This window comes from Gouania willdenowi, chromosome 6, assembly GCF_900634775.1.
Source record: "Gouania willdenowi chromosome 6, fGouWil2.1, whole genome shotgun sequence".
Lineage (NCBI taxonomy): Eukaryota > Metazoa > Chordata > Actinopteri > Blenniiformes > Gobiesocidae > Gouania > Gouania willdenowi.
Window position 1 is genome coordinate 8,408,132 of NC_041049.1, and position 14,910 is coordinate 8,423,041.

General features: G+C 35.8%; 1 protein-coding gene across 1 annotated transcript in view; it reads right to left on the reverse strand.

The window, feature by feature from the left end:
- Window positions 1-905: 905 nt before the first annotated feature.
- The window catches only part of prrt4b (proline rich transmembrane protein 4b), a 32,570-nt gene continuing 18,565 nt past the window's right edge, over window positions 906-14,910 (reverse strand). Inside the window, exon 4 of the mRNA XM_028450393.1 lies at window positions 906-3,290. Within this exon, the coding sequence (XP_028306194.1) occupies window positions 1,273-3,290 (2,018 nt within the window). The 3' untranslated portion in view covers window positions 906-1,272. The remainder of the gene's footprint in view (window positions 3,291-14,910) is intronic.

The window sequence follows — 14,910 nt, forward strand, 5'->3', positions numbered from 1 at the left end:
TCAGAACCTTTTCAAAGTGCCTGGTTGAGTTTTATTTTTTATTGTGTGCGCGCAGCACTTCAAGGATGACTGCTTCAGCAACCTCCACCAGTATAAAGAAGGATTTGCTGAAAGACTTTGTCTGATTGAGGGTTCAATTCCTTCTATCTTTGAAGACGACGAACAGAGCACTTCGGTAAGCTGTAAATAACGCTAAAAAGTGTTATGATAAGACGTCCCTGTCATTGTTTTGTTAGCATTAGCAGTTGCACCGTCTTCATATGTTAGCGCTGTGTGCTCGTTTTAGATCCTTGATGATATGGCCTACGTGATTTAATTTAAGTCTAAAGTTTTCATTAGTCATTTCATTTTGCTGTTTTTGTCTCCGAAAAGACTGTATTAAAATACATTTCGTGACGTTAGCTTGGCGCTAGCGTTAGCTCGGTGCTTGTGTTAGCTCACTTGTTAGGGTTCTGCAGGTTCAACATCTTCATTTTCATCTCGCTCCGCTGGGTCCGACTCTGGCTCAAACATGTAAAGCTGATGGACAAGTCTTCTGTTGTTGACATTTTGTAAATAACGTGTGAATAAACATTTTCTACGCCGCTACATAATCGTATCTCTTCTATCAAACTACAAAAATGGCCGAGCAGGGTGGAGTTGAACCGAGTGTCACCTGAAGAGGGGGCGGGGTATGGAGTGTCTCATTTGCATTTAAAGAGGCCGCACCAAAACGAGTTGCTCTTAGAAGCACATCAGAAAAGGCCTGTGGAGCTATAATAATGAGGAATTCAGACCAAAGCATTGCAGTTCTGCTTTATATAGACCACAACTGTATGATTTATATATAAAAAGGAAGGATTTAAAACCATGATATGTCCCCTTTAGATGTGACAATTATTTATCAAGAAGACAAGATATCAGTAGTATTTATTAGAGGCTTGATTGAGTCACAGTACTATCGCTAGGAATGTTTTTTACAAATCAGTCTAGTTAAATTACTTTTCATTCAGTCTGTAATATTTCATTTACAGTATCAAACTCAATTTCTTATCAAATTAAGAAATTACAAACAACCTTTTGGCTTTTAAACTTTCTTGGCACTTTGACTTTGCACAATATTCACAAAAGACTTTTTGTAAGAATCCTCTTCGAAATTACACAAAATGTACTTGGGTAGCTAAAAGCATTTTAAAGTTTTTCCAAAGCTACCATGCACTACCGAAAAAAAACATCTTCAAATTCTGCTGCTCAAAGCAGCTACACTTTCTCAACGTTTGACCACAATCTGCTTTATAAGTCAATAGTCTCGCTGCAGATGCTCAAAGAATCGATTTGTCTGCAAGCACTGATGAATTCCTCCTGTATTGATCGGTCGGCTTCACTTGACATGTCCAAATCCAGGCTTTCCTGTGAAGCTGTTCCAAGCGTGTGGTATTCCCTCTGTCGACCAGTGTTGCCTGGCCCTCCTTCTGGAAGATGCTGCTGTCCATGTCTCTCTAAGCTTGGGCAGAGGACCATGGAAGAGCCTCCGATTGAGGTTCGGTAGAGGGAGCTGGAGGAGGAACTATTCATCCAACGTTCAGGAGATGAAGAGTTAGAGGAGGACTCGGTGGACGGGGATGGTAGACCGCTTTCAACCCCTTTAGATTTGATGCAATGAGGCTGTTGATTAGAGGTCATCTCCACACAAGAAGAAGTTCGATAGAGGCCAGGATCAACGGTGACAGGGTCACAGAAGCCGTTGCTGGGAAGAGTCCAGTGATTGGTCATGGAGAGCTCATTACCTCGAAACTGGCGAACAGGACTGAAGAGACTCATGGGAAATAGTGAGTCGCTGAATAATGCCTCGTCTATGCTGCGACGCAGGTTGATGGGTGATGGTGGGCGCAGGTCTGTTGTGGAGTCGCTGTTGAATGAGGAACCACCTGATTGCTCTCTGAATCCTGCACAATCTGACTTTTCTAAGCCCTGCAAGTCCAATTCCAGGTCCAGGTCTCGGTATGCCAGGGCGCGGTTGCTGTGATAGAGGAGGTCAATCCCGTTCAGGCTGTTGCCAAGACGCTCATCCATCAAAGTGTAAAGCGGAAGGTTCTCTGTTTCTCTAAGCCCAACAGTATCAACAATGGCAAGCTTTTCCTGTTGGCTCAAGGTCCACTGATAGCTTCCAGGCAGAATGGGTGACTTGGATGTCAGCAGCTCGGTCCAGCAGGTTCCAGCTGCTGGAAGGTGATCGGAACAGTAGACGGGCTGTGCGACGACTAAGGCTAAGGAAAGGCAAACTCCCAGTTCACACAGCCTGCAGCTGAAATGAAAAGCCCACCATGGCCAAGGGTGAAATACCTCCTCTCCTCCTGCAACACCCATAGCATTGAGCATTGCATACAACTGGAGACCAGCACAGGCTAAAGAAAACAAAGCTGAAAGGCAAACGGTTACAGCGGCACGATTCCAGTCCCGACTCTCGGCAAAGGGACAACGGTTGTATCTCTCAGCAGGTGTCGGGGACGTGTTGTTCAGGTGGTAGATGTGCTTTGAATCCGCCCTGACGTAAATGTAGAAGACAAAATAAGCTGTGGATAGAAAGGTTGCGAGAGCCACAAAAGTTCCTCTAGAAATGAGGGAAAGAAAGAGGCACAGTGGAGGCTTTTGCTGGTAGAACTTCAGCAAGGTCACCGGACCAAAGGTGGCAGCAAAATGCAGGGTAACCAAACAGGCAAGAAAACAGGGTCTTTGGAAGGCTGAGTATGAGAGCTGCATTCTGGAACGCATCGACAGCAGAAGGAAGACCAGGCCAAATGCTGCAGTGAGGCACGGAAAAGGTGCTTCGTAAAGCATTAGAGAGGCTTCTGCAGACGGTAGGCGGTCCTGGTGACCGTAGGCATCATACAGCAGTGAGAAGGATCTGGTACAACCAGCAGCTAGGAGGAACAGGCTAACCAGTGCAAAGTAACCACATCCAGAGGGGCATCGCAGTGGCAAACAAAGGAGATTAAGAGCTGAGGCGAGCGTCAACATCGCAAAGACAAAACCAGCTCCGTACACATGCGCCTCCCAGGCCATTCCCCAGTCTGCCATGGCACTATTCCAGTCGGTGTACAGTGGCACCAACATGGGTGTAGCTGAGATCAGGAATGGATTTAAGAAGGATTGGTTGGTGGCAGTGGTGTTTAATGTAGGTCTAAAGCCTAAGGGGTCCCATGTGTCCGAGTTGTTGCAGATCCCTGAACGTTCTTTATTGCAGTCTGGAAGGAAGGTGATGCTGCTGTCCTCCAGGCTGGACAACCAATCAGGAGTTTCCGAGGGCAAATCTGCACAGAAGAAAAGAATAATGAAAAAGAAGTTTTATTTGAACATCTTATAAAAGGTACAGCATACTGTTTTGAGAACATTAACCCGTTAACGTCCCACCGTCCCGAATACAGGTCAAAATGCATGTACTCACTCATTTACGCTCCTAAGGGATTAAATGCTTCTCAAATACAGCAGCATATCATATATCATATACCGTTTGAAAGCTTAGAGTCTTCTTCCATTCTAAGACACAACCATCACAGCAAACAGTCAATTATTTTGTCAAACTTGTGGAAAGAAATGGTGACATAAACAAGCCGACACTGCTCACCTTTAGAGTGATGCCATGTCTTACTGAATCCATATATTCCATCAAAAAACATTCAAAAATCCAATCTAATTTCTTCTTACGTTTTTGTTTTTGTTGAGCTCTGTGAGGCTGACCGTGTCATTAAAAATTTAAATTTTTAGATTAAAAACCTTAAAATAAAAGCTTGGTAATCGTTCTCCCATAGAAAATCCTGGAGAATCTTAGCTGGAAAGCACGTTGGCTCAGATTCAGCTTGGAGAAACATAAAATAAAGAACTCAGCCCACTCCGAACCACAAAACCAGGTTCATGCGTTGCGTAATCTGTCTTTTCTATCCAAGCGCAGCTTATTTTGAATATATTTCAGCACTCCAGGAAGTGGTTTTTCTTTAGGAATTAAATGAGGGCGTAACTGTGTCTGTGTGTCTGACGCCTGCCAAACTCATCTGTGTCATTTATGTTTTATTTTGTCCAATAAACGTTAGGCTACACATCATTGTTTTTACATGTGCAAGTTCAACATGGCAGAACAAAACAAGCAGACATTGTTGCTTTGTTCTTTTTTTCTGCTACAATTGTGTGAACAAGACGTGAAACTGGCGCTTAATCGACTTCATCAGGAATGGAAGAAATCTTGTCACTTCCTGGTTGTTGTTTGCACTGGGGTGGATTAAGGACATCTGCACATTTAAACGAAAATAAATACGTAAGTTCATCACTTTTTTCCAAATGACTGTTGCCATTTGGACCAATTAGCTTTAGCACCTAAAGCTAATGCTAATCAATGTATTTTAGGTTGAACTGTAAATAGAATATCTTGAACAAGCAATTCGTAGCTTATTGTATGCACTAGCTAGTAGTCAACACCGCTGCAGCTAGCTGTTTGCTAATTAGCCACAACTGCTAATAGGGTTGCCAACCCTCCGAAATATAAATATACTACTGGACGGTACGTGGGATTAAGACCATTATTTTGTACAATTCTAATATGTGAACCTCAGCCTACATAATCATGAACCTAATTAAACATTATTAATTAATTAATGACTAATAGGGAACGTGAGCTGGAATCAGACTGTTAAGAGCCAGACTAGCTTCACGCTAGGTGATTGATTGTCATTTGGACAAATTAGCTTTAGCATCTAAGCTACTGCTAATAATTTCATTTTAGGTGGAACTTTTAGTAGAATATCTTGGAATAGCGATTAGTAGCTTATTGTATGCGCTAGCTAGTAGTCAACACCGCTGCAGCAAGTTGTTTGCTAATTAGCCACAACTGCTAATAGGGTGTACAATTTTAATATGTGAACCTCAGCCTACTTAAACAATATTCAACATGTACTTAAACATTATGATACTGTATTACTCAACTAACATGCCCACAAGTCAAACTGTGGAAAAACATTCAACTTCAATATCAATAGATAAAATTATGAAGCAGATTTCAGTTGAGATAATACAGAATTTCATAGCAGTTATGGCAACAAAAAAAAAATGGATAAATTAGAGAAAAACTTAATTATACAGAGTTTAGAATTTCAAGAGCCAGATTAGCTTTACGCTATGAATGATGTGTTGTTGCAATAGTATATCATGCTAGCTTGATGCTAATCTGTCAGCCTTAAGATTATAAAGCTATCAACTTTTTTTGTAGATATAAAGCCTCCAGTAATATTCAGAGATCAAATAGAATAATATTCCGAAATATAAAAATAGTACGGGATGGAATTAAGATCATTATTTTGTACAATTCTATAATGTGAACCTCAGCCTACTTAAACAATATTTAAGCCAAACTGCAATACCAATAAATAAAAATGTCAAGCAGATTTCAGTCGTGATGATGCACAATTTCACAGCAGTTATTACAGCAACAAAAAAACTATAAATGAAAGAAAAAGCCATAATGATGCAGATTATGACTAATAGTGAACGTAAACTGAAATTAGACTGTTAAGAGCCAGACTAGCTTTACGCTACTAATGATGTGTTGTTGTCATTTAAATCATGCTATCTTGATGCTACGATGTCAGCCACAAGCTTATAAAGCTATCAACTTTTATTTTTTTGTAAGTATAAAGCCTAATATTGAATGAATACATGATGGAGGTACATAAATACATTACTTTGCTATGTATTAAATGTCCAGCCATGTGCCCCACAATATTCTTAATTTGAATGCAGGATTTTATTTTTACCTACAATCAACAGTAATGTGGTTTTGTTCAGTGTCTTCCTCTCGTGCTTTCTACAAATATTTTTTTTCCCCATCCTCCCATCTTGTCCTGGACCCAAATTCACTCCATTGTTCATAGTTTCCCTTTCATCACTTAGCTCCAAAAAGTGGGGGAAACTCCCATTGGTGGGTGTTTTATTCTTTTTAACGTGGCACAAGTCTTTTTTTAGGCACAGTTATTCTCTGTGAATGTCCTGTTGGTGAATTGTTCGTGCTTTGCTTGCACTGGACCTTTCCAGACTTTCCAATCATTTACTGCACAGACTCATTACTGACTTAAATTGTTGGATATTTTAATGATAAATATAAAAAATAAATAATGATAAAATTAACTAGTTTTTATTGAGGTGCTATTTAGAAGGAAAAAAGCCTCCTGCTTGTTTCATGCCTTAGATCTATGGAGTGCCGAATGTAAAACCTCAGTCACTGTTTCATAACTGGCATATTTTTGAACATTTAGCTCATTTTACTTTCATTTGAGACAAATTCATGTAAAACAGCATGCTCTCTATCAATGTTAAAATGTGTTAACATGAATAATAAATCTAAATGTAAAAGTTAAATCTAAAACTTTGCATAATTTCTAGACATTTAGCTTTACACTTGGTGACATATTTAACAGATTTAGATTTAACAGATTTAGATTTAACAGATTTAGATTTAACAGATTTAGATTTAACATTTAGATTTAGATTTAACATTTTGATTTAACTTTTACCTTTAGATTGAACGTTTACATATAACATTTACATATACAGTAAATGAATTTGTCTCAAATGAAAGTCAGTAATGAAACAGTGACCAGTTTTCCCATTCAGCACTCCATAGATCTAAGGCATAAAACAATCTAAGGCATAAAACAAGCAGGAGGCTTTTTTACCTTTCTAAATAGCACCTCAATTAAAACTAGTTATTTTTTTACTATCATTAAAATATCCAACAATTTAAGTCAGTAATGAGTCTGATTTAGAGATTTAGATTTAACATTTACATTTAGATTTATTTTTCATGTTAACATTTTTTTAACAATGATATAGAACATACGGTTTTACATGAAATTCTGTCTCAAATTAAAAGAAAATTAGCTAAATGTGAGGAAATTGAGCTAAATGTTCATAATATGTTGGCAATGAAAAAGTTTTTGCATCCCATATAGATCAACATGTGAGATGATGAATTCTCACAAAGTAGGTCCAATCTCAGCTTTATCACCTCTCCTCTGTCTTATTGTTGTTTGTCTTTATCATCTCACTCATTTTTCTTCTGACCTCAGAGCCAAACATCAGCTGCGAGATATGATGAAACTGTCAACCTGGAGGAAATATGACCCCATCCTGTACTTTGCTGCCAGAACATCTCTCAGTGTGACATAACGGGGCTATTTCACACAGCAGCCATCCATCACTTCGCTAAGGATTTCACGCACAGTTTTTTTCTTCTTCTATTAAGGCCCGATGAGTCAATAATGATGTCGCATTTGGTTTGATCCTGTTTGTATCTTCGGAAGGGTTTTTAGTGTGGGACGCTGTGGGATGTGTGAGAGAGATAAACAGATACTTGTGTAGGCATCATCACCCATCAGGCCTTCAGTGTGTGACACACACAGTGACATCACTTAGATCTGCAGAGGAACAGACTGTACAGTCTCTCACATACTTTTTCTCACTCGATGAAAATGTAACAAACTAAATAACCAAAGATCTCTAGAGCAACAGAAAATTATCCAAGGATGAATCTTTGGTTAAAGCTATTTCATCAAATTTCTGTAATAATGAGTATAGTTTTGAACGTACTCAAATGTATACGTGATACAAATATATAACAAATCAAGCTAAAAAAAAGTTTTTAAATAAGTGTGTGAAACTGTAAAAAAAAAAAAGAAAATGATGAAAGCTATTTATATCAGAATCAGAATCAAGAAAGGTTTATTTGCCAAGCAGAATTATTAAACAATACAAGGAATGTGACTTGGTGGATGAATTAAAATAATAATAATATAGTAAACATGATATGTTATTCATTTCTTACTGAATATTCTGCTCCAATACTCAGGGAAATAGAGGAATACACAGTCAAATTACAATTACTTGATTATAAAAAACACTGTACAATATTCAATCAATACAACTCATTTTTATGTATATTTGTCTTGTAAGCCAGTAAAATGGGTGGGTGGGTGGGTAAGTCATAATCATATTGTAAAGAGATTTATTTTACGGTTTCACCAGTTAGGAAATGACTTATTAACCCAAAAATAATAATAATATAGTCAACATGTTGATGTCTTTCAGTTTTGACTGAATATTCTGCTTCACTACTCAGAAAAATAGAATTACTAAATTATTAAAAAAAAACTACAATATTCAATACAATTCATTTTAATGTATATTTATTTATTGATGTAATTGTCATTTAGGCCAATAAAACGGGTGGGCTGTTAAGTCATAATCACATGGTAAATACATTTATTTTGGTTACCCCAGTTAGGAAATCAATTAATAACCCAAATCTCACTCGGACTAGGGTTGGTTACCTTAACAAGGCTGCCGATTGTAAAGTTGTGCATGCTAAAATAAACAGCAGCTTTTTTCAACATTTAGCAACAAACCACGTTTAAAAAAGGTATGTTTTTGTTACTTTTGACCAGACTTACAGCAATATTTGTGAAATTTGCAATGTTTTTTTTTTTTTTCTCGTGAAAATAGAATCGAAATGTTAAATCTAAATCCAAATGTTAAATCTAAAGGTCACGGGTGATACTAAATATTTAGCTAATATGCAAAATCAATGTTTAGATTTAGCATTTAACATTTAGAGTTCACATTTAGATTTAGATTTACCATTTAGATCTAACATTTAGCATTTAAATTTAGATTTAACATTTATATTTAAATGTAACATTTAAATTTAAATGTAATATTTAACATTTTGATTTAACATTGACTTTGTATTTTTACAAGGGAAAAAAATCACAAATTTCACAAATATTGCTTTAAATCTGGTCAAAAGTAACGTACATTTTGTAATGTGGTTTGTTTATGTGTAAACATTCAGGTTACTCTGGGTCGTGTGGCAATGATATCAATTACAGTGATTCATGGCTCCGTTGCGATTCTGATAAATCAATAAAACTGACAAATGCCATTTGTCACAAATAGAAGAACTGAATATTGATGATTAAAGTCAGCAGCTTTAAAGTCAATTCAATTCATCCATATTGAATTTTTGGAAGGGTCAGATCAATGTGTGCAGATGTTTAAAACAAACAAACAAGGTGTGACCTTTATTAATAGGAGGCTACTGTTAAAGGTATATGTTCATGTCTGAACCGTGTTTACTTTGCAGTGAGACGACTGATACAACTACGTGAGGACATGGTGGAAAAGGTGGTGAGTATTGACCCAGCGCCATGTTTTCCTGATTCGCTTGTGTCAATAAATGTCACGTCGGAGCTGTGAGGTGGAACAGGGATTGGCTTCCTGTGATGGATACCATACATGGATGGGTTGGAACTACAGGCTGCTCAATTATCTGGCAACTTCCTGTCAGAGCAAGTGTGTCACCCATGGAAACAGCTGCCATATCATTAGTGGAAGAACAAAGTGTGGGACACTGTTAGTCTGAGATAAAAATAAATAAAAACTGGTGCTTTTAGACATTTCTAGATTTTTCCATGATCAATATTTTGGTAATTTTACACAAATTTCCAACAAAGGTTATTTTACAGAAATCAAAACGTGATGGATTATTAGTTTATGAATATGTAAAGTAAAAGATTGTCAAATGAAAGTTTTTCTCACACTTTTTGCTTTATTTTTATGAGGCGGCAATTGTAAAGTTCAGCATAAACTAAAAACAGCAACTTTTTACAACATTTAGCAACAAAGCACATTAACAAAATGTATGTGAATTTTTTTAATGTTACTTTTGACCAGATTTACAGCAATATTTGTGAAATTTGTGATATTTCTTATATGTCAATGTTGAATCTAAATGTTAAATCTAAATATCAAATATTAAATTTAAATTTAACATTTAAATATAAATGTTAAATTTAAATGCTAAATGTTAGATCTATATGTTAAATCTAAATGTAAATGTTAAGTGTCAAATCTTAAATCTTCGGTCTAAACCTAAATGTTACATTTAAATATAAATGCTAAATGTTATATCTCCATGTTAAATCTTAAGTCTAAACCTAAATGTTATATTTAAATATAAATGCTAAATGTTATATCTACATGTTAAATCTAAATCTAAATGTTAAATGTAAATGGTAAATATTAAATGTTAAATATAAATTTAATCTTAAATCTAAAAGTTAAATGTTAAATCTAAATGTTAAATGCTAAATCTAAATGGTGATTTTGCATATTAGCTGTGACATTTAGATTTAACATTTAAATTTAGATTTAACATTTATATTTAATATTTAGCATTTAGATGTAACATTTATATTTAATTGTAATATTTAGATTTAACATTGGCATTATATTTTTACGAGAAAAAAACGTTTTCACAAATATTGCTGTAAATTTGGTAAAAAAAAAAAAAAAACATTAAAAAATTCACACACGTTTTTCTTGCTAAATGTTGCAAAAAGTTACTGTTATTTTAGCATGTGCAACTTGACAATCGGCTCCCCACAAATTTTTACATTCCTACTCTTTCAAAGCCTTGAAGGCGTGTGTCAGACCATCAATCAAAAGTTGGATCGTGGCTTCTTCTGATTAGCTCTGAGAGGCTAAAATCAATATTAAGGGCCAATCACATTGGACCTCAGGAAGCATTTAACCTATTGATGTGCTATAATTTATCTTTGATGTCAATCATTGATGACCTTCATGGGCTTTGATTGAGTTGATTCTACGTGCAGGGTCGAGTAGAACTCCTATTCTTCATGTTGTAGATCAGGGGTGCTCATTTTTTTTATTTTTTTTTTAGATCCAGGGACCCCTTACACTGGAATACATTTTTTGAGACCCTCTAATAATCTTTGCGTCAACTAAACACAAACTAATGCCATTTGTAGCCCTAAATTCCCTTGGAATTATGGATTCTTTGAAAGTTTAAACTTAAATATTTACAATTTTTGTAGTAGAAATGAACTTAAAGGGTACCTGTACTAGTGTTGCATATAATATAAAATGTGTTTAATGCATTACCAATAAACAATGTGCACATTTATTTGCACAATTTTATTTTAGAGGTTTCCACCTCTCCAAAATGTAAATATTCATGTACTGAAAAATACAATGTAATACAGTATTTCTCAACTAACATTCCCTTCAAACAATGGTTCCCACACAAGCTGAAGTGAGGGAAAGAATCTACTTGAATACCAATAAATAACACGTCACGAGCTGACGTAAATACAGAAAATTACAGTAGTTGTAACAAAAGACAAACAATAAATTAAAGTAAAAGTTTTTATAACTGAACTAGGACCAACTTTGATGGAAAAAAATAATTTTGGCCCTCAACAGTTTTCATTTGACTTTATTAGCAAACCTTTGATATTGTATTTTGTGTTCATTTTCAAAATTTCAACTTTAATCTCAACATTATATTTCAACTTCATTCTCAAATTTTCAACTTTAATCTCAACATTTTGACTGTATTCTAGATTTGCCCAAAATTATTTTCTCCATCAAAATTATTGGCCCTAATCCGCTTCCGTAACTTCTACTGTCAGACGCGTGAAGAGAAAAGTCAATAAGAGCAAAATGTTTTTATGGTTTTTCTTGCTTTTTGTCTGAAAACCGCCTAAAATCGGTCTGCGACCAAATTTTGAAACCTGACCCAGACGTTGAGAAACTTGAGAATCTCTATTTTACTAAAAATACAATACAAATATATCACAATAGTATATTCTATAATAGAATAGAATAGAATAGAATAGAATCAACTTTATTGGCCATGTTATGTATGTTATACACACAAGGAATTTGACTTGGTGAACTGTTCTCTCTCTAATAATGTAAACATTAAATAATAACAATTAAATAGAAAAAAATATAAACATAAATATAAACAGTAGTTAGACTAATATGTGCAAAACTAAGTAAAATAATATAACAAGATAACAATAACAAGATAAGATAATAATAAAAAATGATCAACGTTTAGCAACCCTATTCAGTATCTATGTACATTTAAATCAAGTTTGTTTTATTGGTGCATATGTAGGTAAATGCTTTTGTACAACATGAATAATGTAGCTTTTGAAGAGCCATTGTTTTCACAGCTTGTTTACAGGTTTTTCTGCAGAGCTGCATGATGACATCATTAGATTCAGGTGTGTAGGAGCAGGACGCCATGTTGGATAGGAGCTCACGTTAAGGTAGCTATTAGCTTAGCATCGTCCACTTGTGATGCTAGGCTTTGTGGATTTAGTTAACAGATAAGCAGCGACAACTAAGAAATTAGCCTAAAAATAACCAAGGAACAGTTGAAAGTGTTGTAAATAGCCAGGTTAGGTTTAGGTGCTTATTAAGGAAGTGCAGTTTTTTTGTCTCTCTCTTTTACTTTGAAAGTTCAAGAGGAATTTGTTCCATAATCAGTTTCTTTAGTTCTGAGTGATTGGTTGCTAACTCATCCTGGATTTGTTGACTATTTATTTGTTGCTGGTTTTTTTTGGAACATTTTTCTGCATGTAATGCACTGTGACCCTTAAAGACTTTTCCTAAAGGAATACTTTTATTTTTTGTATCTACCGTCTACATCCTGGAGAAAGCAGCAGTCCAACACAGCTGGATTCATCTTCATTCTCAGTAAGTCTTCCACCTTAATAATTCATGTTAACATCTTTAGTTTTGTATAGGATGAGGTTCATTGATTGTTGCTGTTTGTGTGTATCCTTTTTTTTCCTGTGTTGGTTTACTTTTAAACAGCTTACAGGTAAATTAAATTTAGATTTAGTGTACTCTGGAACCTTCCAACTACACCACACACACGAGGATGTTCTCATGATACTATAAAATCCCTCATTATAAACATTTCAACTTTAAACATACAAACTGTATCTATACAGACATGGCAGATGCATAATTAGTTGAAAATTGATGAAACTTTAAAAAGGTGCTTTAATAACCTGGTGTATTAACTCCAATAACCTTTATTGCCCATATGTGGGTGTTTGATTGGTTTAACTCCTTACTTCACTGGCCAGTAATTACCATAGTTTTAGATCCATGTCAGAATAATTAGAGTTAAATATATAGACCGTCTTGACATTCACGCCAACTACAACGTGTGTAACATATACAATAATGCAAAAACGATTAGTAACAGGATTGATCATGTTGAAAAATTAGCATTGACGCATCGTTTAATATTGTAAATTCATGATGAAATCAGGCCGGCGGCAGCTTTCTGCTTCTTTTTTGCCGCAGTACCTTCACCATTTGCATTAAGAAGAAGAACCAACCTAAAGTCTCAAAAGTTTGGGACCATTTCACTGAAAACTTAAACTAATATATATGTTTTACAACAAATCAATTCATATATATTTTGTACAGTCACTGTGTTTTATGGCACTTTAATATATTTGTATATTATGTATGTTATATTAAGAATTGTATTTTTCGACTGAATTTGGGGAAAACGGTAATGAGAACTTTCGACCACTACGGCTCCGCGTACACATTTGTGTTCTGATAACTATAAATAATGAACATTTTAAAGTACACACTGCTGACCGAGATCACAGTGGAAACTCTGAGTGCTGTGCTCCATTCATGTCTTCATTTTTCTCAGTGAAATCAATACATTTTGAAAAATTAGACCCGAGGCACCGTAGCAGTTGAGTGTTGTTGCTAATGAAGCTGATGGATCATCTGATCGTTGTTGACTGCAACACCACCACTATGCATGTCTCTAATTGGCTGCATGTGGAGTCTGTCTAATGAAATCCAGGGACCTGTGTGGTTTCCATCTGATTGCTTTCATTCCCAACGTGGCTCATCTCAGACAAGCAATTTAGCCCAAGCAGGTCCTGACTTTACAACACGCGGCGCATGCTGAAGAGGTGCTGCTTATCGGTTCTAGGATTTACAAAGCTCAGACTTTTCTCTCTCTCTTGGTGGTGGTGTTTTTTTTTTTTTTTAAATCAATGCAAAGATTATGTTTTTGTGTTGTTAGCAAGCATGTGTTGTCTTAACACACATGATTGTAACACTATTGTACTCGTGACACAGTAATTTTAATGTTCCATGTAGCGTCTGCAAGAAGAACATTAGCACGTCTATTTTTGAAAATCACAACATTTGCTATTCTGGGCGTTTATGTGGGTTAGATCTGTGTCTGTGGACTGGGATGACTGGGAATCTCTTGACAGTCAATGTCCTAGTAGAAGAGTCATGCACAAAATGGGCCAACGCTCACACAAATGAGCCAGAACATTATGACGAGTGGCCTGGAAGACTCCTATGCAGGTCCTACTTTGCTGCTAAAATGGCTCTCTTTATATATGAAACCCTCTAGATCTGTGATAGTGTGCTGTGATATCTGACACTAGGACCCACGATGCATTTTCAACAGCTGCTTGATCAGAAATGTACAGACATGAATCACCTCTCTAAACCACCTTATAATTCTGGACCTCTCACAACGGATATGTTTGATTTTCATTAAAAGGTCAAAGACAGAGTCGAGATAATTTTGAAAAAGGAAATTGGAAACTCTATGAAAACTGTTACATAGTAAACGTCGGAGTAAGTTTACCTATTTCCATTTTGTTTCTGTTTCATCTGATTTCCCTCATTGGATAACTTTACGGAGTACTGCACTTCCTGAATTCAAGGCAAACATGCTTGATACAATTAATAGATTAAACAATTGTCATTGATTTTAGATTTGTATGCTGCAGAATTACACAGAAAATGGAAAACATATCATGGAAATATGTGATATTGTTCCAAAATATTTAGGGTTTTATCCATGTCATAAAGCTATTTCCATCATCACGTTGCACTCTCAGTAAAATGGTCAACTCTTCCCCACCTATTCCATTGTCCTACCCTGACTCCCTGTTCCCTTCCCCCACACCAAGGTATAACACTACCCTCTTTTTACATATTCTCCCTTTAATT